The 24,748-nt window shown below is 51.6% G+C and overlaps 1 protein-coding gene and 1 long non-coding RNA gene across 3 annotated transcripts in view; one reads left to right on the top strand and one right to left on the bottom strand.

Annotated features, from left to right (window-relative positions):
- KIF3C (kinesin family member 3C) overlaps nucleotides 1-20,716 on the top strand; it is a 45,570-nt gene extending 24,854 nt beyond the window's left edge. Inside the window, exons 2-8 of one of the 2 annotated variants that reach the window (XM_079968625.1) lie at nucleotides 2,280-2,381; nucleotides 4,752-4,874; nucleotides 6,776-6,894; nucleotides 10,143-10,262; nucleotides 11,335-11,476; nucleotides 13,167-13,342; nucleotides 15,494-20,716. In XM_079968625.1, the coding sequence (XP_079824751.1) occupies nucleotides 2,280-2,381; nucleotides 4,752-4,874; nucleotides 6,776-6,894; nucleotides 10,143-10,262; nucleotides 11,335-11,476; nucleotides 13,167-13,342; nucleotides 15,494-15,587 (876 nt within the window). In that variant the 3' untranslated portion in view covers nucleotides 15,588-20,716. Of the gene's footprint in view, nucleotides 1-2,279; nucleotides 2,382-4,751; nucleotides 4,875-6,775; nucleotides 6,895-10,142; nucleotides 10,263-11,331; nucleotides 11,477-13,166; nucleotides 13,343-15,493 lie in introns of both variants that reach the window. The other variant, XM_079968624.1, reaches the window with a different exon arrangement.
- Nucleotides 1-24,748, bottom strand: part of LOC307212024 — a 448,212-nt gene that overhangs the window by 39,094 nt on the left and 384,370 nt on the right. The window lies entirely within an intron of this gene.

Here is a 24,748-nt window from a genome sequence, read left to right as displayed (position 1 = left end):
CTCGTTGGCACTTCTTCTTCCCTGCTCCAAAACATCACACCTGATCCACTTCCTTGGAGGTTTTTAGGCAGAGGTTAGATGGCCACCTTTAGTTGAGATTCCTCCTTTGCAGGGGGGTGGAATAGATGACCCTTAGGGTCCCTTCCAAGTCTACAATACTATGATTCTGTGATCTTCACAATCAAAGCCGAGTGGCTTTCTTCAGCCCACAGATTTCCCTCCGTGTGTGGGGGGGGGGGGCGTGTCTCATTGGGGGCTGCTTTCTCCATGCAAAAAAACCCCAGTCCCTGACTGCCTTGAAAGCCACTTGCCTGCCAGCCTTCCAGGTGGGGGCTTCCGCCGCTGTGGTTTGTGTGGGGAGGGGGCTGCTCTGGGCAAGAAGGGCCTTGCAAGCTGGGGCTGCAGCTGTTCTGCAGGCGGCAGCGGCAGCTGTGGAGCCCGACAGCTGTGCGGAAGGGAGGAAGGAAGGGAGGAAAGACGGAGAGACGTGGTCCTGGCATTGGGCCAGCCCAGCGTGGGATGTGTTGGGACCAAGGCCTGGGAACAGGCGCCCAAGGGGGCACGGTGCCCACAGCTCCTTCGTCGCCAGAGGTCGGCAGGCCAGCTGGGCATGCCCTGCGCACGGGGGACGGTGGCTGGGGGCATTCTTTTTTAAAAAATATTTTTTATTAGGAATTTCAACATAATTTATCAAAAACACATCATCCTCATTCCCTCCCCTTTTCCCCTCCCCCCTCCCCAAAAAATAACACACACACCCCAGACTTGCCTCAGCTCCTCTCTCTGGTTTTTCAGCACATGTTATTCTCTGCATATTATAAAATTGTAAAGATCCTTAATTTATCTATCTATATATTACCAATAAAAAGTTTGTGTATGTCTATTCAAAACCTGCCAAGGAGTCCAGTTCGTTTTGTTGTTTCTTTAAGTACTTTGTAAAAGGTTCCCATTCTTCTTTCAAGTCACAGTTGTCCTTGTCACGTAGTTCGTGTGTCAGTTTCACCAATTCCTCCTAGTCCATCCGTTTCTCTTGCCACAGGGCTGGGGGCATTCTTGGACTCTGCTGGCCCTTGTTCACAGCTCTGGAACTCGGTGTGAAGACAGGCAGCACCACAAGGTCCTCTTCTCTGGTTCCAGCCCTCTGCCTCCCCACCAACACTCCGCTGGTCCTCATAGGCAGGAAATCCCCACGCTCCGGATGGATGCTGATGGAAGGTCACTGCAAAACCCTCCAGAGATCTTCCCTGGGCAGCTCGTTTCACTGAGAAATCTGCTGACTGAAGCCTTGCTTTTGTTGCATCTTGTATTTTGTGTGTTTCTCATCAGGGTTCACCACACAGGTGCTGTTGAGATGTCATCCCTGTCTTATTTACTGTGCAGGGATCCTAGAATCATAGAATTGTAGAGTTGGAAGGGTTTCAAATCTTGCTTTGATTTGGTGTCTCAACAGCATTGTAAGGCTGTTGCTGTTGTTGTTTAGTCACTTAGTCGTGTCCGACTCTTCGTGACCCCCTGGACCAGAGCACGCCAGGCACTCCTGTCTTCCACTGCCTCCCGCAGTTTGGTCAAACTCATGCTGGTAGCTTCGAGAACACTGTCCCACCACCTGGTCCTCTGTCACCCCCTTCTCCTTGTGCCCTCCATCTTGGGAGGCGTGGCCTAGGGTGGAGGTGTGGCCCGGGCAGAATCCCAGGGGCCATAGAGAGAGAGGCCTGGGGGCCCACATTCACTCCCCAAGGCTGATTCTGATTTTGTTGTTGTTGTTTAGTCGTTTAGTCGTCTCCGACTCTTCGTGACCTCCTGGACCAGAGCACGCCAGGCACTTCTGTCTTCCAGTGCCTCCCGCAGTTTGGTCAAACTCATGTTGGTCGCTTCAAGAACACTGTCCCGCCATCTCGTCCTCTGTCATCCCCTTCTCCTTGTGCCCTCCGTCTTTCCCAACACCAGGGTCTTTTCCAGGGAGTCTTCTCTTCTCATGAGGTGGCCAAAGTCTTGGAGCCTCAGCTTCGGGATCTGTCCTTCCAGTGAGCACTCAGGGCTGATTTCTGTGCGTTCTCTTTTCCCTCTTACATGCCCAAAAGGAGCCTGGGCCTAGACTGGGAGGCCCAGCAGCTACGCCACCCTGGTCCATGGAAGCCACCTGCAAACCATGGCTTCAGGTCCTCTTTGCTTGCTTTTGGTGGTAAACAAACCACAGTTCAGCTGCTGTGTGTGCACAGCACTTAATACTAAGCCGTGGCTTGATAAACCATCATTTCCCTCTTCCTTCCTTTCTCCAGGCGATGGAGAGCAAGTTGCTGATTGGCGGAAGGAACATCATGGACCACACCAACGAGCAGCAGAAGATGCTGGAACTGAAGAGGCAGGAGATTGCAGAGCAGGTAGACAGACGGGCAGGGTGGGAGCAGGACCAGTAACAACCCCTCCTGCCTTTCCTCCCCTTTGCTGGCTGATGAATGTGGCCCTCACCAGCCCACTGCAGCCATAGCTGGAAGCCCTTTAAAACACACCTGTCCCCTTCCATCCAGGCCTCTGCAGGAGAGAAGCAGGGCCTGGGTGCTGGGCTGCAGTCTGCAAGCCCTTGACAGCAGCCACCTATGGCCGTTGGATATCCAGTTTGCTCCCCTTCTTGTAGGCTGCAAATCTGGCGCCACTCCCCCAGGAGCGTGGCCAGGTGCTCAGGACACCTTGGGCATAAAGCCAGCATATGCTGATGTCAAGGAGCCGTCAAGTGAGCCCAGGTCATCCTTACGGCAGGAAAGAACGGGAGGCACGATTAGCTTTTTATTAACAGAAAATACCATATTTTTCACTCTATGAGACGCACCCGACCATAAGATGCACCTAGTTTTTAGAGGAGGAAAAGAAGAAAAAAAATATTCTGAATCACATGTTGTTGAAGAAAGCAACGCAAAGCTTCAGCGAAAGCAACGCAAAGCCTCTTCAGAACTCTCCCGTTGTCCTGAAGAGGCTCCACGCAGCTATCCCAGAAGCCAGAACAGCAAGAGGGATCGCTGCGCAGCAATCCCTCTTGCTTTTCTGGCTTCTGGAACAGCTGCGCAGCCTGCATTTGCTCCATAAGACGCACACACACTTCCCCTTAATTTTTAGGAGGGAAAAAGTGCATCTTATAGAGCAGAAAATACGTTTTCTTAATCCAGCAGAGATGTTGCTGAAACTGACCACGGGCCCTGCCCTCCCTGCTCTAGCCTCTCACCCTGGACCCCTCTCAAGCAGACAAAAGTTGTGTCCAGAGGGCGAGATCCTCCTCTGGGCCTGTCCAGCCCTTTGCTCAGCAATGTGCAGGACTCTCCTCAGTTTGGGTTTCAGGAGGGAAGAGAGCCAGTGGGGCTGTTGCTCCTGCTGGGCAACAAGGACAACCTCGGACTCCCCTCTGTCCGAGTCTACACTCACACTCTGACTTTCAGCCTCCAGTCCTGTCCTGGAAGCAGTGGCGTAGCGTGGGGGGTCAGGGGGGGCCAGCCGCACCGGGCGCAACATCTGGGGGTTAGGGAAATCCACGGGTTAGGGGGTGCAAATCCAAGGGTTAGGGGGCGCAAATCCATGGGTTAGGGGGCGCAAATTACTTGCCTTGCCCCGGGTGCTGATAACCCACGCTACGCCACTGCCTGGAAGGGTTTCCTACTCCTGACCCCCCCTTGATCACCCACTTCCCTGCTTCTAGAACAGCCTTTCTCAACCCGTGGGTCTCCAGATGTTGTTGAACTACAACTCCCATCACCCCTAGCTGGCAAGGCCAGAGCTCAGGGATGATGGGAGTTGTAGTCCAACAACATCTGGGGACCCACAGGTTGAGAACCGCTGGTCTAGAATCTCCCTGCTTGTCCTTTCTCCAAGATGCTCCCCAGTGCCCCACCGCCAGGGTCCGGGGTCGAAGTCCTCTTCTTCTTGTGTGTTTCCCCTGTGGGGCTCTTGGGTGGGAGACCCTCCTCCCCCCGGGCCCTAACAGCTGATTTGTGGGCAGGTAATAATAATAATAATAATAATAATAATAATAATAAATAATAATAATAATAATTTTTTATTTATACCCCGCCCTCCCCAGCCAGAGCCAGGCTGAGGGCGGCTAACACCAATAAAATCACAGTAAAAACATAATAGGGAGAAAAGGGGGGGGATAAAAAAAAAACCCCAATTTAAAATACAGGTTAAAATGCAGCCTCATTTTAAAGTAGCTGATAAATCAAGACCATAAGGGGAGGGAAACATAAGGGTCAGACCGAGTCCAGACCAAAGGCCAGGCGGAACAGCTCTGTCTTGCAGGCCCTGCAGAAAGATGTCAAGTCCCGCCGGGCCCTATTCTCTTGGGACAGAGCGTTCCACCAAGTCGGGGCCAGTACTGAAAAGGCCTTGGCCCTAGCTGAGACCAATCTAACCACCTTGCGACTTGGGACCTCCAAAGTCCTTAAGGTCCTCTGCAGGGCATACCAGGAGAGGCGGTCCCGTAGGTACGAGGGTCCTAGATCGCACAGGGCTTTAAAGGTCAAGACCAGCACCTTAAACCTGACCCTGTACTCCACCGGGAGCCAGTGCAGTTGGTAAAGCACTGGATGAATGTGAAGTTTGCAGGTGGAAGGGTGCCTTGCAGCACACCCAGCCATGCCTCCCCCCCCCCCCCGGGCAGCGTGTTTCAGAACGCAATGGCACGGGCGAGGGTCCGCAGGTGGGGGGTTTCAGCTGAGAAGCCCCTGACCCGCGCAGACTAAGGCTTTGCTGGTCTCAACCCACAGAAGCGGCGGGAGCGTGAGATGCAGCAGCAGGTGCTCTTGCGAGACGAGGAGACCATGGAGCTGCGGGAAACGTTCACCTCCTTGCAGCAGGAAGTGGAGATCAAGACCAAGAAGCTGAAGAAGGTGAGCAAGGGGGGTGGGAGCGTGGCCAGAGGGGGCGGCGGGAGATGGGGGGGTCCCTCCTTCCCCGTAGCTGCAGTCCGAGGCCCAGCGCAAGAGCTCAGGTCAAGGCTTCGCTTGCCAGGGATCGGGACCCAAGCCAGAGGACAAACATTTTTTTCAAAAGTTTTTTATTTCTACTTTTCAAATTTATACATTTCATTAGTCTTACACTGAACATTTCAAAATTTGACTTCCTTCCCCCTCTTTCTGCAGTTCCTTAAATTTTTTTTTTATACCTTCTTCATATCCAAATTAATTTAACTTGCTCATTTAATGATCTACTGTAAATATATACCCTTATGAAACTGCAGGTTGTTGCAATAATCATGCCAATGTTTTTATCTGTTTACAATTTATCTGTAAATATTGAATAAACCATTTCCGTTCTTTTATAAAAAGTTTGTTATTCATTTGTTATTTCTTATTCTTCTGGTAAGTTTTGCCATTTCTGCATATTCCATAAGTTTTTGTATCAATTCTTCCTTTGCTGGGACTTCTGCTTCTTTCCATTTTGGGGCGAGTAACATTCTTGCTATTCTAGTAGCATACATAAATAAATTTCTATACAGTTTGGGTAGTTTTGTCCCTATAATTCCCAAAAGAAAAGCTTCTGGGTGTGTTTTTTTTATAGAAGTTATTTTGAACATCCTTTTCAATTCATTATATATCATTTCCTAGTAAGCTTTAACCTTACGACAAGACCACCACATATGATAAAAAGAACCTTCTTTCTCTATTTATTTATTTATTTAACCCTGCCCATCTGGCTGGGCTTCCCCAGCCACTCTGGGCGGCTTCCAACAAAATATTAAAATACAGTAATGCATCAAACATTAAAAGCTTCCCTTTCTTTACATTTCCAACATTTATTTGATTTAGATTTATACATTTTTGCCTATTCACTCGGTGCTAAATACCATTGATATATCATTTTCATATAATTTTCTCTTCGACCATAACATGCTGTAAATTTTACACCCGTATTCCCCAACCGTTCCCGTGCTTCCATGTCTATATTATGACCGATACCTATTGCCCAACGTATCATTGAGGGTTTTACTTGCTCATCCTCCCATTCCAATCATATTTTCTGCATTTTAGACAACACTTTTACATTACATTCCAACAGGTCTCTCTCCAGTTGTGATATTTGTTCCCCAAACCCTCGTATCACAACTTTCTTAAATACTTCATTCAAATGATGATATTGTAACCATGTTGTGAATTTCCCAGATAATTCCTTAAATTTAATTTGTACTCTGCTCCCTCTTGTTTTAATAAATTTCTATAAGTCGTCCGCCCTTCTGTCAATTTGGCCTTCAGTGCCCATGGCGGCTTGTGGCATGGTGAAGGGCTCATGGGCTGGCAGTGGCACAACGGCCGTTCCCCTAAACGAGCGATGCCCATGGACTATATGGAACTTGCCGAACTGACCGGGAGACTCCGAGACCAGAGAGAAGAGACGGTGGAAGAAGACTGGGAGAAGTTTAAGGAATATTTGAAAAAAATATGTTAATATTTAAGCCCTAGAATAGCTTTGGAAGCGGATATAGGCTGTAGGGTTAGAAGTAGAAGATAAGGTATTTTAAAATAGTATTATTTGTAAGTGATAAAATGTGAAGTTATTTTAACTATGATTAAAAAAAAGACAGTTAGAAATTATGATATATGTAAACTGCTAAAGATGAAAATCAGAAAGGTGGGACTTGGGGAAGTCAACTTAACAATGTTTAGAAAATAAGGATATGACAAGAATTTGTCCGTATTGTTTGCCTTTTCTGCCTGTGTTTTTTATTTGTGTTATAAAATGAATAATATTTTATATTATAAACGAGGGATGCCCCTTTTTCTCGCCCCGACAGCTCTATGCAAAACTCCAGGCCGTGAAGGCTGAGATCCAGGACCAACACGACGAATACATCCGCGTGCGGCAAGACCTGGAGGAGGCACAGAACGAGCAGACGAGGGAACTGAAGCTCAAGTGAGTGTCTGGCAGGGCTCAGCCGGCAGCAGCAGCAGCAGCAGGGGGAGCCCAAGCCAAGGTTGCCCCCGCCTGACCTCCTCCTGCTGCCTCTGACACTCTCAGGGGCTGGTGGTCTGGAGGCCTGAGGGGGTGGGCAAGCATGGCTCAGCTTGGGGGAGCCAAGCCTGAGCCCACAGCTTTTTAGGTGAGACTCTACAGTGGTACCTTGGTTCTCAAACACCTTGGTACTCAAACAACTTGGAACCCAAACACAGCAAACTGGTTTGCCAATTTTTTTTTGGAAGCTGAACATGTTCCAATTTGAGTGCTACGCTGAGGTCTGTCTGTTTTTGCTATTTACTTTGCGTTTTTGTTTTCACGGCTCTATTTGTTTTGTTTTTGTGACTGTGTGGAACCCAGTTCAGCTACTGATTGATTGATTGTGTGACTGCAGTACAGTGGTACCTTGGGTTAAGAAGTTAAAAATTCTGGAGGTCCGTTCTTAACCTGAAAATGTTCTTAACCTGAAGCACCACATTAGGTGATGGGGCCTCCCACTGCTGCTGCGCCGCGGCGGCACGATTTCTGTTCTCATCCTGAAGCAAAGTTCTTAACCCGAGGTACTATTTCTGGGTTAGCAGAGTCTGTAACCTGAAGCGTCTGTAACCTGAAGCGTCTATACCCGAGGTACCACTGTACATTGTTGATTGCTTTCATTTTATGGATCATTTTATAGATAGTAAAACTCATGTCAAACTGCTGTTTTAGGGGTTGTTTTTAAGTTGGAATGGATTAATCCACTTTGCATTACTTCCTATGGGAAAGCACGCCTTGGTTTTGGAACGTTTTGGTTTTGGAACGGAGTTCTGGAATGGATTAAGTTTGAGAACCAAGGGACCACTGTATTGGCCCTTAGTGTTACCTGAGCCCCCTCCCTCAACTGGACGCTGCAGTATCTCGTTCTGGCCACCTATGGTGGGGGCGCGGGAGGGCAGCGGGTGGCTGGCCAGCTGATCCCTCCCTGGCGTAGGTGGAAGGTGAGGGGGTTGACTTGTCATCTCACCTTGCTGGGCCCTGGGATGAGATGTCAAGGGCTGTTGGGATGGGGAGAGTCGAGTGTCCCTGGAGGGGGCAACGGAACAAGAGGGCTCCAGAGGAAGGGGTCCCTAGGGAGGACTTGAAGGAAGGCAGGGGAGCCAGAAGGATCCCGAGAGAGGGGGATGTTGCTGCTGCTGCTCTCGGAGTGAGGGTGGAAGTTGTTTTGAAGACCAGGTTGACGTCTCAGTGCAAATGGGGTCAAACTGCTTTAGCACAGCCCCTTGTTGTAGGAATGATCGCTGGGTATGGAGACACTTTCATCTGCGGGCAGCCTCAGCTGTCCAAACACGTGACCTTGGGGTGTGGAGCACACACACCCCCACACACAGACAAAGCCACAGCTGTCTGAACATCATGCCCTCTATCTAACCTTTGCTCTCTTAGTGGTCCGTCTGTGACCTTTGTCTCCTTCATCATACATGGTTCAAGGGGAAACTGACGCGGTGGAAACAGGTGCCAAAATAACTTGGTATCACCCCACGATCTTGGGACTGGAAGATGTGTAAAGGTCACAGTCCAAAATGTATTTGATCGGTTTTGCATATTGTGCCAATAAAAGGAGCTTCCGCAGAGCTAGCCGGCAGCTTGCTCCTGCACAGCTCGCCTGCATTACCAACTCCTGCCTCATGTCCTTCACTTCACTTGTAAGGGATGTCCTAAAATGTGAGAACACGAGGAAAGCCTGGCAGCTGGATCTGGCCCACCTAGTCCAGCATCCTGTTCTCACAGTGGCCAACCAGATTCCTACACTGGTATGACCAGTTCACACTTTTCAGAACAAGTGATAAAATAAATCCACTGTCGCTCGCTCGCTCACCCGCCTGTTTTCATCAGCCCCCAAGCTGTCCCCGCCTTCTTCTTCCAGCCGTGTGGGAATAAATAAAAATCTGAAATCCCCATGTGGCCAGACCCCCCGCTTTCCTCGGCAGCCTGCCTCCTGCTGATGCTGCCGGTTCCATCAGTATGTGTCAGGGGCTCGTCTTCCTCTCGAGTAGACCCTGGCAGAGATACATGCCCGACTGGCATGTTCCCTCACTCCTGGTTGATCGTTTGGGAGCTTCAAAAGCTTTCTTCTGCCCGAACATCACAGCGACCGATGCCAACAGACATTGGCACACTTAGAGATCCGCAGAGTTTGCGCAGTTGCATAACAGACCTTAGCAACTCAGCATTTTGGCTAATCTACTTTATTTAAATCTAAACACACACGAAGCACTGCAACATGGCTCCCTCTCTCTCTCTAGCATCAGACAGCAAAGAGAGAGAACAAAGGACAATAGTTCCACTTCACGGAACACAGGAACACAAACATCCTGTCTCCGTCACTTCCCACTTCCCACTGTGGAGTCAAAACATACACCGTCATGTGATAGACAGCAATCCCATAACTGCAAACAGGGAGAAGGAATTCTAACAGTTCACACCTTTCAGAACAAGTGATAAAATAAATCCACTGTCGGTCACTTAGTCACCCACCTGTTTTCATCGGCCCCCAAGCTGTCCCCGCCTTCTTTTTCCAGCCGTGTGGGAATAAATAAAAATCTGAAATCCCCACGTGGGCAGATCCCCCCCACTTCCCTCGGCAGCCTGCCTCCTGCTGATGCAGTGGTGTAGCGTGGGGGGTGCAGGGGGGCCGGCCGCACCGGGCGCAACATCTGGGGGGCGCGCTCGCCGCCTCCGGAGTCGCCTAAGAGCCTCGGACGCAGGCTGTAGCAGAGCCCCATGTCTCGCGGAACCGACGAGCTGTGCGCGCGTCCGGGCTGAAGGCGTCTGGCAGGCAGCGGCTCTCAGCGCTCACCGCGGTCCCTGCGCGTCAGGGCCGCGGAGGGCGCGCCAGGCAGCCCCTCCTCACAGCCCCGCCGTCGCCGCCGCTGCTGCAGCTGCTGGGCCATGTTGCATTTTCCTCTCCTCTCTGCCCTCCTCCTCCGGGCAAGCGGTGTCGTTTGGGCGGCAGCGCCAGCGGCAACTCGCCTCAGATCACCTGACACAGACCTGCCGCCGCCGCCGTGGCTACCTTACCGTAAATACCCCAGCCCAGGCAGCAGCAAGAAGAAGCTGGCAGCGGCGGCAGGTTAGGGGTTAGGGGCGCAAATTACTTGCCTTGCCCCGGGTGCTGACAACCCACGCTACGCCGCTGTGCTGACGCTGCCCGTTCCATCTTTGCTCAGGTATCTGATCATTGAAAACTTCATCCCCCCCGAAGAGAAGAACAAAATCATGAACCGCCTTTATTTTGACTGTGAGGAGGACCAGTGGAAATTCCAGCCCTTGGTGCTCACGCCAGGAAGGTGAGTTTCTGAGCCCTTTGGTGGGAGGAGGGTCTGCCAACAAGGGCAGGACTGCTCTCTGCCCAAGCAACACCCCCCAAAAAAACACCTGGGTTCCTCAGTTGGAGCCATGACAGTTGAGCAGATATCAAGTTCATCTACATTTGTAGCACAGTCAGTAGCCCAAATGAGAAGCACCTCTGAGGACAGCCAGGAAATCCCAACCCTAACTATGATTATTGTGATTATTATATTTATTTATATTCCACATTTACCCCAGATTGGGTGGCTTTCCTCTTCGGGCTCCGGCTCACGAGGAGACCTTCCCAGGGCCAAAGAGGATGTGGGGAGGGTCTCTTCACAAGCTACGCATCACTTCTGGGTTCCCAGCGCCATGCAAGAAGATTGCATGCATGTGGGGAGTTGCCTGCATTCTCATTTTGTATTTATTTCTGTTGTGAGCTGCCTTGGGATCTTTGGATGAAGGGCGGTGTACAAATTTAATAATAATAATAATAATAATAATAATAATAATAATAATAATAATAATTCATTATTTATTATTTATACACCTCCCATCTGGCTGGGCTTCCCCAGCCACTCTGGGCGGCTTCCAACAAAATATTAAAATACAGTAATGCATCAAACATTAAAAGCTTCCCTAAACAGGGCTGCCTTCAGATGTCTTCTGAACGTCAGATGGTTGTTTATGCCTTTGACATCTGGTGGGAGGGCGTTCCACAGGGCAGGTGCCACCACCAAGAAGGCCCTCTGCCTGCTCCCTGTAACTTGGCTTCTCGCAGGGAGGGAACCGCCAGAAGGCCCTCGGAGCTGGACCTCAGTGTCTGGGTAGAACGATGGGGGTGGAGACTCTCCTTCAGATATACTGGACCGAGACTGTTTATTTAACAAATAATAGCAAATTTAACAAATAATAGTAAAATAATTAGATGGGGCAAGGCATCCTTTGCCCACCAGCTCAGGCGCAGGGTGGCAGAGATATGCCACACATGAAGCTTTTTATCAATGCTGATGATCCTGAGCCCGTCCTACGCCCATTCTCCATTCTTGGAAACCAATCTCTCTACAGCAGCAGCGGGAGCGGAAGCAACAGCCCCACCACCACCACGGCCACCCAGATGAAGAAGCGGCCGACCTCCGCCGTGGGGTACAAGAGGCCCATCAGCCAGTACGCTCGCCTGGCCATGTCAATGGGCTCCCATCCTCGGTACCGGGTGAGCCGAGAGGACCTCAGAGGAGGAGGAGGGGAGGGAGGGAGAAACGGGGTCTGGGGGAGGGAAGGGGACCCTGAGATGACCAAACTTCCTGGTCGCAAAGCAAGCACCGCTCAGATGGACCGATGGAAAGTCTTGGGTCTGGAAATAAACCTCTACAAGGCAGCCGACAAGATTGTAAAATCCACAACACAAAAGTACCATATTTTCCCGTGTACAGTGGTACCTCGGGTTAAGTACTTAATTCATTCCTGAGGTCCGTTCTTAACCTGAAACTGTTCTTAACCTGAAGCACCACTTCAGCTAGTGGGGCCTCCCGCTGCCGTCACACAATTTCTGTTCTCGTCCTGAAGCAAAGTTCTTAACCCGAGGTACTTTCTGGGTTAGCAGAGTCTGTAACCTGAAGTGTCTGTAACCTGAAGCGTCTGTAACCCGAGGTACCACTGTATAAGACTAGGTTTTTTCGCTAACAAATAATGTCAAAAATTAAGGGGCGTCTTATACATGGATACATCTCCCCCTCCCCCCATTTTAATAAATCTGAGTCCCCAAAAATAAGAGGCGTCTTATAAATGGGGGCGTCTTATAGACGGAAAAATATGGTAGATAGCGATCAAAGCCAAGATAAGAATACAGTAAGTCTGAACAGTGGTGGCCTAACTCGGCCCTCCAGATGTTTTGGGACTACAGTTCCCATCATCCCTGACCACCGGTCCTGTTAGCTAGGGATGATGGGAGTTGTAGTCCCAAAACATCTGGAGGGCTGAGTTTGGCCACCACTGCGTCTTCTCTCCAGTAGCTCCTCCCAGTGATGGAGGACCTCAAAATAGGGGCGGCTCCATATGGGAGGAGTCCGGGACCTAGACCGTTTGGGTCAAAGGCAGCACCCAGAGGAAGCCCCCTTCCTCTCCCTGTGGCTGCCATTTTGATGGCGCAAACTCACCTCAGGGAACTCTGTCCATCTCCGATTTGGAGGAAGGTTCATACAACTTTGTAGGGAGACCATCTTCTAGGGCTGTGGCTACAGCAAATATGCTTTAAACAATGGTCTTTGTTGCCATAAAGGGCTCACAATCCAGGCTAATTCATGGGGAATTAGCAGAAGGCAAAGGTTATCAGTATTTCTTTACCTTCAAGATGATTTGGGGAATTCTTTCTTTCTTTCTTTCTTTCTTTCTTTCTTTCTTTCTTTCTCCTCTCTCTCTCTTTTTCTTTCTTTCCTTCCTTCCTTCCTTTTCTTTTTAAATTATTATTATCTGTCAAATGTTGTTTTTGTCTCTTTTTTCAAGTTAAATTTTCTACAGTTTCATTTGTTGAGACATTAGTGTTACTTTAGGAAGAAAAGAGGGAAAGAGGTGGAGGAGGCCATGATGAGTGAGAAATATGTAAAATAACTAAGCAACTATTAGGGAATCCACTTTCTAAATCCTTGGAGGGGTATTTTTTAGCAGAGTTTGGGTGGCTATCCATCTGGGATGCTTCAGTTGTGAATCCTGCCTTGCAGGGGGGGTTGGACTAGATGACCTTGGGGGGTCCCCTTCTAATTCTACCATTCCGCAAATCGACGAGAGGACAAATCCCTCTTCGTATTTTTTGTGGATGTGTTGCATTTTCACCCTTTTCTGCGCCACCTCCTTGGCAAACTGGCCTCTCCTTTCTGAATTCCCTCCCTTCCCCGATTTCATCACAGGCTGAGAATATCATGTTCCTGGAACTGGACGTCTCCCCGCCGGCCGTCTTTGAGTTTGAGATCACACGGGACCCGAGTGAGCACGATCCACGGGCTCTGCACCTGGAGAGGCTCATGCGTCTCGACAGCCTCCTGGAGCGGCCGGCGGCGTCGCGAGTGCGAAAGTCGCGGTCTTGGTGAGTGAGCAAGAGAGAGAGCAGTGATGGAGAAGGTTTTGTGGAGTGCTCATCTGCACAGCTGGGAGTGAATTTGAGGTGGAGATATTTTCCCACCAGGATGTCAGGAGTTCAGCCTACACTCTTGTAGGACTCTGGCAGAATCTGGGGCCACTGGAGAGGTTCAAAGGTACGGCATTAGCCAACTAAGAAGGTTAGGAATGGTCACCCAGGACCGGCATTTGATCTGTTCAGCTACGTGCCAGCCAATCAGAAGAGCAGGCTGGGAATCAACCAGGTTCTGGGATGCCCTGCATAAACAACAGAGAACCGTGGGGTGACTTCTAGCCATTTCCCAGATTTGGGGGATTAACAGCTGTGAGCGGACATTTTCACTATGTCCTCTCTCTCTCTGGCAACGGAGAAGTTAAGGCTGCTGAGTAAGGAAAAGGTAAAGGTACCCCTGCCCGTATGGGCCAGTCGTGACCGACTCTAGGGTTGCGTGCTCATCTCGCTCAAGATGCCGTGAGCCGGCGCCGTCCGGAGACACTTCCGGGTCACGCGGCCAGCGTGACGAAGCTGCAACTGGCGAGCCAGCACCAGTGCCGCACACGGAAACGCCGTTTACCTTCCCACTATAAAGTGGTACCTGTTTATCTACTTGCAGTTAGGGGTGCTTTCGAACTGCTAGGTGGGCAGGAGCCGGCACTGAACGATGGGAGCTCACCCTGCTGCGGGGATTCAAACCGCCGACCTTGCGATCAGCAAGTCCTAGGCACTGAGGTTTTACCCACAGCGCCACCTGCGTCCCGGGCTGCTGAGTAGGGGTCAGCAAACTAAGGCCCCCAGGCCGGATCAGGCCCACCTGGGTCCTAAATCCGGCCCGAGCCACGAAGCCGGAACCCGCTGTGAAGCCAAGACTCCTGGTGATGGTGATGGGAGGAAGAGGCCAAGCGGCGGAGGCTGTGCCAATCAAACGCCACGCCAGGTACGGCATTTGATTGGCAGAGCTGCCCCCGCTCGGCCGCTTCCTCCCTTCATCACCGCCCTGGTGCTCCTGTGGGCCAGAGAGCGGTGCGGACAAGCTCACTCTGCCTACTCACTTCACGAGAAGTAGCAGCAGTGGCAGCAGTGGCACCTTCTTTCTCTAGGCAAGGAGGAAGCCTGTTTCGTGCCACCGCCGCCAGCCCTTCGGTGAATGAAGCAGGCGGCACACCGAGAAGGCGGCTGGGGTGGGGTGAGGAGGAGGACTACTTGCCCCCCTTTGAAGTGTGCATAGGAATTCATTTGGGTACAGTGGTGCCCCGCAAGACGAACGCCTCGCAAGACGGAAAACCCGCTAGACGAAAGGGTTTTCCGTTTTGGAGGCGCTTCGCAAAACGAATTTCCCTATGGGCTTGCTTCGCAAGACGAAAATGTCTTGCGAGTTCCCGCGGGTTTTTTCCGCTCCCCCCCCTTTTCCTAAGCCGCTAAGCCGCTTAACAGCTGTTCCGCTGATAAGCCGCTTAACAGCTGATCGCTAAAAGCCGCTAAACCGCTAATAGCGCTAATCTGCTAAGCTGTCAATGGGCTTGCTTCGCAAGACGAAAAAACCGCTATACGAAGAGCCTCACAGAACGGATTAATTTCGTCTTGCGAGGCACCACTGTATTTAAAGATATATACACACACACACACACAGAGTCATACCTCATGTTACATCTGCTTCATCTTACGTTCTTTCGGGTTATGTCCCGTGGCAACTCGGAAGTACCGGAAAGGGTTACTTCTGGGTTTTGCCGCTCACGCATGCGCAGGAGCGCAAAATGACATCACGCGCATGCACAGAAGCGGTGAATCGCAACCCGCGTGTGTGCAGATGCGCCGCTGCGGGTTGTGTTCCTTTCATGTTGCGAACGGGCCTCCGGAACGGATCCTGTTCGCAACCAGAGGTACCACTGTATATAGTCCGGCCCTCCACAAGATCCGAGGGACAGTGGACTGGCCACTTGTGGAAAAAGTTTTCTGAGTCCTGCTGCTGAGTCTGGAGGGGCTGTTGGCCTGCCCTGGGTTCTTCCGCAATGGGAGGGGGAACTTCCTTGACGGACATGGGGCATTTGGGCCGGCAGGGAAGAAAGAAAGAGGGCAACATGGCCCCTCACTCTCCCCTTCCTTCTCGTCTCTCTCCTCCAGGTGCCAGGCTCCTCGTTCCCTGCCGTCGTCGACGACGCACGTGTCCCTTGCCTCCAGCTCACAGAACGCTGCCACAGCACTGGCTCACGAGTAACAAGGCCCCATTGGCCCTCCCTGGCCCTTCCTTTCGCACATGGAGGATGAGGCTCCTTCTCCCGTCACCTGCTGCCTCGGAGGACACGTGGTCCAGGGAGGGGGGGTCCCCCTGCACTAACTCATCTTTGTCCTTAGCTACTTCTTGTGTGTGTGCGTGTGTGCGTGTGTGTGTGTCTCTGTGCATCCATACAGGAGGATGGTTCTGGGGGGCCCGTCCCCCCGCCCTCTCTGGACTGTCGCTCTATTTATTTAACATATTTATTTATGATGTGTCTTTGTAAGGATGCTGGGGGCGGGTTCTTCTTTGGGGCCAAGCAGCGTCCTCTGTGCCAGCTGCTCCCCTGGCAATGTTGGGGCATCCTGGCACCACGCACAACCTTCCTAGAAGGCGGACTCTTGCTTTTTCTTTACCCTGTTGACGTTCTGAGCTCAGTAGGGACACCTGTTTGGGGCAGGCGGAGCCCAAACCACTTGCACTCGGCTCCCTCTGTTCCCTCCGGCCTCGGAAGAAGTCGCTGTCTCCTTGCAGTGTCCCCCACGAGGAGTGTTTGGTCGGTGCTGGCAGAGCTTGGAGGCAGGATTCGACCTCCTTGCCAGCCACGGAATCCTCTCTGCTCTCGCACCAAGACCATCGGCTTCGCCTTGCCTTCTGTTCACCCAGCCAAAAAACACACCAAATGGCTCCATGCTGCGCAGCGAGAGCCTGAGGACTGATTATGCAAGCAGATCTGTGAGGGGGCTGGGATGCTGGGGGCCCCCGCTTGACCCACCAAGTGACTGCAATGGCCCACATGGTGGGGGTGTTGCATATTGCCTCTCCAGGACAGGAATCATCCATATTCTGATTGGGAAGAGACGTCCTGAAGTCAAGAACCAATCATGTGCCTCACATGGGGAGAGAGGCAGAGGGCCCGCTCCCCTGAGAGAGCAGAGGGAAGGGCGCCTCTTGAGTTTTACTCGAAATTCATGGCTCTCTTGCAGTGGCAACAGGGACAGGCAGCTTTGATGCAGCGTCCAGCCGGTGGCAAGGACCTCCTAGGGCCACGTTGAGGTCAGGAGGGGAAGGCAGAGAAATCAAAGAGAAAGGGGGAGGGCAAGGTGGAATAAACACCCCGCCACCACCACCAAACCCAACCCTCACGCCCCCTGCCTTTTCCTCATGGTCAGTGTCTCTCTGCATAAGTTGCCCTTTGGCTTCTAGTCAGTTAGCTTTGGGGCTGCCCCTAAAATTGGCCTGGGAATTTCCTAGAAATAAGCAAAACTCTGGGTTCATCCGCTTTCTCATGGGGAAAACCACTCTTTAGTGCTCAATCGGAACCAACGGCAATCTTCTTGTTCCGATTTGAGGCTAAAGAGTGGGTATTTTCCTGGGAAAGGAGAGGGGCAATTGGGAAAGGGCTGAGACTTTGCTTTCTAGGCAAGGAGAGTGTTGATGAGCCTTCTCTCCGGGGGAAAGCCCGCAGGCTGCATTTAGCTTGGGGGGGGATGGAGAGCGCTTGCTGCCTGGTGTGATAGCTGCCAACGTGCCGTTGCCACCAATCTTTGTGATGCTGCTCCCAAACAGACCTCCAGGTGCCTGGGACTCGGCCACAAGCAGCCACCATGGGCAGCAAACGGAGAAAGGTGTGAGGGCACGAGAGCAAAGGTGATGGGATGGCCAGGAGGTCAGCGGGAAAGGTTTGGTGGGCCACCTTTCTTTGAGAGAGGGAAGTGGCAGAGTTGCAGTGCTCTGTGCCTGCTGCAGCTTTTGTAGCAGAAGGGCTCTTCCGCTCTCCACGGTCCAAGACCAGAAACCAGAGGAAGGGAAAAGGAGGGACTTGGTGAAAAGGCGGCTGTAGCACTGAGCTAGGGGCTGTGGCTCAGTCAGCACAGACACCTGCTGTGTGTGCAAAAGGTCCTAGACTCAGTCCTTGTCATCTCCAGGGAGGGCTGGGAAAGACCGCAGAGAAACCGTGGACAACCAGGGATGCCAGCTGGTGCAGACCAGATTTCGATGAAGCAGTGGTCTGATTCTGTCGACGGCAGCTTCTGATGTTCCTAGCTGGGCAGTTGGCCTGAGAGACAGCACAGCCTGAAGCACTGGGGGGGGCGGCGGTCCAGGCTGGGGTGTGGCTACAGATCCCCCTCGGTCAGCTCAACTCCCCGAGTTTCCTTCTTGCCGCTCTAGTCCTGGCCAAGGATTCTGTGGCTTCCTCATCTCTCGTTTACTCTGGAGCCAGCCCCAAATAATAATAATAATTATAATAATTTATTATTTGTACCCTTCCAATCTGGCTGGGTTTCCCCAGCCACTCTGGGCGGCTTCCAACAAAGATTAAAAATACATTTAAATGTCACACATTAAAAACTTCCCTGAACAGGACTGCCTTCAGATGTCTTCTAAATGTTAGGTAGTTGTTTATCTCTTTGACATCTGATGGGAGGGCGTTCCACAGGGTGGGTGCCACCACCGAGAAGGCCCTCTGTCTGGTTCCCTGTAACTTGGCTTCTCACAATGAGGGAACCGCCAGAAGGCCCTCGGAGCTGGACCTCAGTATCTGGGCTGAGTGATGGGGGTGGAGAGGCTCCTTCATATAAGTCCCTGTGACAGCTAAAGGAAAGGAAGCAGAACAAATTATTGCCCCCCATATGAGACTTCCCTTGAATGAAGCAGGGATTCTGATCCATGCCTGGTGGTTGCGAGTATGGAATTTGGCTGAGGGTTGTTCCAGGGGGCAGAGCAGCAGCAGTTATTCCCGACTCCTGGATGCAGAGCAGGGGGGGTTGAGTTTGTGGTCTCTGCTTCTGAAAGACACAAACCGCCAGAAGGTGGGTGGAAGGGGACTCTGCAAGCTGCTTTTGAGCAAGGGAATAGAAACAGACTATTTTCTATGCTATGGTTTATTTATATACCGCTTTTTAACCCAAGGCTCCAAAAGCAGTGAACAGCAATATATATTATTAATATAGATAAAATATATACTAAAAGTACAATGTACCTGGAAAACTCTTGATGCAGAAAAGGCTGTCCAGAGGTGGTCCCACAGGAACCATCTTGCTATGCAGTTTAATTTTGTGTTATGCCCCTTGGTCCCTGACTGGCTGCCCTGGCTGCTCCCAGCGCATTCTGTGCCCCGGCTGCGCTGGCCCTCCAGAGATGCTGAGCTGCCATGATTCGTTGGGGTCCTGCACATGGCTGGGGAATTAATAGTGCCTAGTAGCAGCAGAGAAAGCTGTGCTATAGGGACTATAGGAACAAAGGAAGCTGCCGTACACAAGGCCAAACCATTGGTCCATCTGCCTTTGTACTGTCTTCATTGATGTGCAGTGGCTCTCCAGGGTTTCTGACAGGGGTCTTTACCTGCCCTCAATGCAGCTGGGGAGTGAACCTGACCTTCTGCATCCAAAGCAAAAAGGATTGTCTTTCCTGTTGGGCTGGAAGAAGTTGCTGGGCCAGCCAGAGGGGGTCAGGGAGGCTGAATGCTTACAAAAGAAGATGCATTTCTGTAGTCCAGCAGCTGGAGGAAGGCCCCTCTCATGCCTTCCCCTGTCTGAGAGTGGGTTTGAATTAACTCTGCACTTCCTTGCCTTTGATTCCCATAAACTCAGAGATCTGTGCATGGCTCTGGAGCCAGGGACAAGCACACCCAGGGGAAGCTGCTTGGTTTACTTCACAGCACAACAGCCACACACACTAAAGGGACAGCAGAGACTTTTGAATGCCAGCCCCACGTCCAGAGGTGCACCTGAAGGCTCAGCTGAGCCTTTTTGTCCTTTGTTTACCGTGGGTTAGAAAAGTGTGCTTTCTGGAGATCTGCCAGAAGACAAGAGATGCATCCTTCCCAGTTTCAAAGGCTAAAGACATTACTTCTCCCTGAGGAATTGTTTTCTACAGCACCACAAAGACGAGAGCAGCCATCGCATTGGGAGCTACAATAGAACAGAATTATTTCCATTCAGCCTGGATGGGAAATGGAGGAGGTCAGTGTGTTGAGGCCGAGCGACGCCTCCTGCGCTACAGATTTTGGCTTTGGGGAGTTGGAGGTGTCACTGGGAAGTTAACCTCACTCACACACCCCCACCGGCGGTGGAGGTGCAAACAAGGGGTCCAACAAGCTATACTTTTTACGCCAAAGCCTGCCATTTCCTCCTGCCATGTACTTTGCGTTGGGAGATCTCTCACACTCTGCGTTTCTCAATCCACCGCTGTGCTGCCAATAACCTCCAACGTCCTTCCTAGCACAAAACTCGAGGACAGCTGTAAAGAAATACTGTTATTTAAGACAGGAGCCAGTTCCCGTTGGCGGAGGTGTCTCTGTACAAGGGGCTGCCACAACCTCAGATGTAGATTTCCGATGTTCTTTGTTCTTTGTATGTTGGCGAGTCTGTATTTACATATGAATGTGTGTGTTGGGGGTGTGTATGTGTTGCGTGGCTGCTTGTGGGTGTCCCGCCCAGGGAAACTGTGGAATTTGCGCTAATGTGGGGGGCTGGAGACTGGGGGGAATTCCAGAGTGGGGTGGAAAGTGGGAGGGACTTGGTTGATCAGCAAGACAAGGGCCTAGACTGGGACCAAAATCGTCTGTGCCTGTTGCTGTGGTGGTGATTTACTTAGGAAGTCAAAAGTCGGTATACGGTGGTGGCCCATGCTTGTTGCTCTATACATATGAATATACAGGACATATTAAGCATAGTTATATTATACATAATGTACTGGCAGAGGTTGTGGTCCCAAACCCCCTCTGGTTCTGGGTGGAGAGCTCTTCACTACCCTTGTGACGTTGCTTTGATTTGGTGTGGGCCTGGACATTGTGGCAGCACCGTTCCATAAAGCCCAGCCCTGACAATAAAGGAATGAGCATTGTTGGAAAAGGAGACCCGATTCATTCATTAGCATCACTCCTGACTTTGTTTTGGAGGGGGGGGGGGAGAGACACTTGCCCTAAACTATCCCACCATGGTCAGATCTGACCTCCATAGTAGAGCCCCACATCACAAGCCGGAAATGGTCCAGGCCAGCAGAGAAAGTAGATGCTCAGGACAAACAGCAGAAAAAATGTGGGGCTGGTTGGGGGAGCATGACGAGAAAGCCCCAAAGTCTGCAGTTTATAACGATGAAAATAAAAGTGTGTGAGCTAATTAAAGAGATTTCGGATTGTGTCTGGCTGTTTCTTCGTCACAGTGGCTGGCTGGTTTTGTGAGTCTTTATCGGGGATCTTCTGCCCCCCCCCCATTCGCTTCCCAGAACAGGGGCATCACAGTGCTGAGCTCTGATGAACGCCAGCAGGCAGCATGTCTGGAAGACACGGGGGAACTCGCCATGTCATCAGCCGGGCACGTTATTCCTAAATGTCCAGGAAATAGCACACCAAAAGCTGGCAGGCTTCTTGATGCACAGTGTCAGGGAACTGCCATCGGAAGGACAGGTGGTGAGAAGGCTTCAGGAGAATAGGAGAGCCTCTTCTTCAGCAGAAGAGGGAACCAGTAGGGGGAGTGCGAGAGCTCCAAAGGAAAGGGAGTCGGAGGGGAGGCTCTGGGATACTTCCAGTGGGAACAGCGAGGAGGTATCAGAACAGCCCTTAAGAACTCCCACCCCCCGCCGGAAGCTGTCACGCAGGGAATCCAGGAGGCGCATGTCTGTGAAACAGCTTTTATGTTGGAAACGCTTCCGCAAACGCCCACTGTCAGATTCTACCAGCGACTGAGAGAGCCATGCTCAAGGGCTCCTCTCAAGGCAGGGTTTCACTAGACTGAGTGAGCTCTGAGGGATCGAGTTTCAACGCACAAGCAGCTCATTATCCCACCACAGCAATCTGACAGTCCCTGAAAGCAGCTTGTGCAAAGAGAGGCATCATGAGCAACCCAGCCGGAGCAGGAGATGGGGGAGCAGCTGCAGCCGGTCCTAGCCTGGAAGAAAGGTACAGGATGTTGGAGGTACAGTTAGCTCTGCAAACGGCGAGGTTGGAGGAGAGGAGGGCTCATGATGCAGAAAAGGGGAAAGCCGCCCAGCTCTCGAGGAAAGTGCCAGGACTGGTGCAGAAGTTTGGGGGTGATCCCAGGAATTATCAAGCCTTCAGGACTGAGATGCAATATGCCCTCAATCTGCAGTTTGATGATTTTCCTGATGAGGATTCGAGGGTTGCTTTTGTGATTGGGCATCTCGAAGGCCCGGCCAGAGATTGGGTGAGACCACTAATGGCAGCCAATAATGAAGCCCTAAGGGACACAAGGAAGTTTTTTCGCGCCATGGATCTGATGTTTTCCAGCGAGATTGAGCAGGGAGTGGCGCGCAGGCAGTTAATGGCGTGTAAACAAGGGAACCGATCTGTCCGTGAGTACTGGACTGAGTTCACCATGTTGATCCATAAATTAGGATGGGATTTGTCAGCGGAACCGATACAAATGCTGTTCGAAGAAGGACTATCTTCGGCAGTGAAAGACGAACTTTCCCGGGGGCCCAGGGCGGAGTCTATGGACCTTCTGACTAAATCAGCGCTGGCCATAGGCTCACGCCAGGAGGCCAGAGCCTTGGAGAAGCGGGAAGGGAAAGGGGAGCGTTGGAGGGATTTCCGCATTCCAGAGATTCCAGAGCAGCCTTCTCTGCCAGCAGAGCCGATGGAAATCGGAACAGCGCGCGCGCGCGCAATTTCAAACCCCAGTGAAGGGCGGAAGAAGGAGGGAAAAGGCGCCAAGAAATGTTTTCTCTGCCAACAGCCAGGTCATTTTGCCAGAGTTTGTCCGCAAAGAAAGGAATGGCAAGGAATGGCGGGAGCTGTTGGGGAGGAGGGAGAAGGAGCTAAGGAGCAAGTAAAAGCCAACGCCTGGCTGCCACCGACGGGGCACAGCAGCCAGGCCAAGGAACAGTAAATGTGCCCACGCCAGAACCCCCAAGACCAGCTCTTGTAATAGAGGTATTGCTGGAGCTGGCAAACGGACACCCACTAAAAGTGAAGGCGTTACTAGACTCAGGCAGCTCCTGCAACTTTATGAGTAAGGAGTTTGCAGCCGCCCATCAGATACAAACCATTCCTTTAAAAAATCCCCTGCAGGTGACCACGATTGATGGGAGGGCGCTGTTGGGGGGAGAAGTAGACCAGCAAACTGTCCCCATGACAATGAGGGTGGCAAGACACACAGAACGGATAGCGTTTAATATAGCCACGTTGGGAGGAGCGCCCATCATTTTGGGGATGAGCTGGCTAGCGCTGCATGATCCGCTTGTGGGATGGCACCAGAGAGTGGTTTCCTTTGGGTCAGCACATTGTATGGGACACTGCACAGAAAGAGGGGGCCAAGTAGGGACTCAGGCCACGTTAGCAAAGATAGAAGCAATGGAACAAGGTAGGGTACCACGACAATATGCAGATTTTGCCGACGTCTTCAGCGAAAGGGAAGCAGATAAACTACCCCCGCACAGACCCTTTGACTGCCAAATCAACTTACTTCCAGGGGCGCAATTGCCAGTGGGCAAGGTGTATGCAATGTCTGACAGAGAAATGCAGGAGCTAAGGGAGTTTATTGACAAAAACCTCAAGCGTGGGTTCATCAGGGAGTCACGAGCGGTGGGGGGTAGTCCAGTGTTCTTTGTAGACAAAAAAAACTCGGACAAACCGAGATTAATTGTGGATTTCAGGGCCCTAAACGCAGTGTCCGAACCCGTGAGCTTCCCTATGCCCAGAATCGATGACATTCTGACCCGGGTGAGAAAAGGGAAGATTTTTACCAAGCTGGACCTGAGGGGGGCGTATAACCTGATACGTATGAGAAAGGGAGATGAGTGGAAAACCACTATGTTCACCCCCTTGGGGGCATTTGAGTACTGCGTTATGCCCTTCGGCCTCCAGGCGGGTTCCGCAGTATTTCAATCATTCATGAATCACGTACTGGGACCATTGCTGTACAAGAACTGCGCTGCGTTCTTGGACGATGTACTGGTGTACTCGGAGGATGAAGAGCAGCATGTGCGAGATGTGCGAGAAGTACTGAGCAAACTGCAAGAAAACCAGCTGTGGGTGAAACTGGAGAAGTGTCAGTTCCACACCAGAGAGGTGGAATTCCTTGGGTACCGGTTGTCGGACAAGGGGCTGGCCATGGATCCTAGCAAGGTGCAAGCGGTGCTGGAATGGAGGACACCGAAAACTAAGAAAGATGTGCAGAGGTTTTTGGGGTTCGGAAACTTCTATCGGAAGTTCATCAAGAACTTCGCCCATTTAACAGCCCCCATCACGGATTGTCTCAGCAGTAAGAAGAAATTTGTCTGGACGGAAGAAGCGCAGCGAGCTTTCGAAAGTTTAAAGAGGGCGTTTGCTTCGGAAGAACAACTCTTACACGTGGATCTGCAGCAGCCGATGAGGGTGGAAACCGACGCGTCTGACAGAGCGGTGGGGGCCGTGCTTCTGCAGCCAGGAGCGAATACGTCGGAATGGAGGCCGTGTGCCTTCTTCTCGAGGAAATTGAACAAGTCTGAGAGGAATTATACAGTGTACGACAGAGAATTACTCGCTGTCCACGAAGCGTTCAAGAGATGGAGACACCTGTTGATTGGAGCGCAACACAAGGTTCAAGTGCGGACAGACCACAAAAATCTAGAATACTGGAGGACAGCCCGAGTGTTGAACCAGAGACAAGTAAGATGGGCGCAAGAGTTCTCCAAGTTCAATTTTGAGATTCGCTACGTGCCAGGGGCTGAGAATGTCAGGGCGGACGCTCTCTCCAGAAAACCGGAGTACTTGGAGGGGGAAGGAGGGGTGGAAGAAAGACATATCATCTCAGAGGACCACTGGGTTTGTGGGGCGGCATTGGTGGGGCAAAGAGAACTGGTAGAGGGTATTGAAAACGATGAATATGCCCAAGAGAAACTTAGGGAACTCAGGGAGACAGGTGAGAACGCAGGGGGGTTTGAGGAAAAGAACGGAAAACTATATTACAAAGGGGCGCTCTACATACCAGGTGGGGAACTAAGAGGGCGGGTGCTTAAGCAGTTGCATGACAGCCCCACGGCGGGGCACTTCGGGCAGCACAAAACCATGTGGTTGGTTACCAGGGAGTTTTGGTGGCCCAAGGTGCGGGAGGACGTGCGGGAGTATGTCAGGGGATGCGACAGGTGCCAAAGAGCAAAGGGAGAGAGGTTGGCGCCAGCGGGGTTATTAGAACCCTTACCCACCCCAGAAAGGCCATGGG

This window comes from Podarcis cretensis (genome assembly GCF_951804945.1).
Source record: "Podarcis cretensis genome assembly, chromosome: 3".
Lineage (NCBI taxonomy): Eukaryota > Metazoa > Chordata > Lepidosauria > Squamata > Lacertidae > Podarcis > Podarcis cretensis.
Note: the sequence above shows the minus strand (reverse complement) of the source record. Positions and strands in the feature narration are given on the sequence as shown.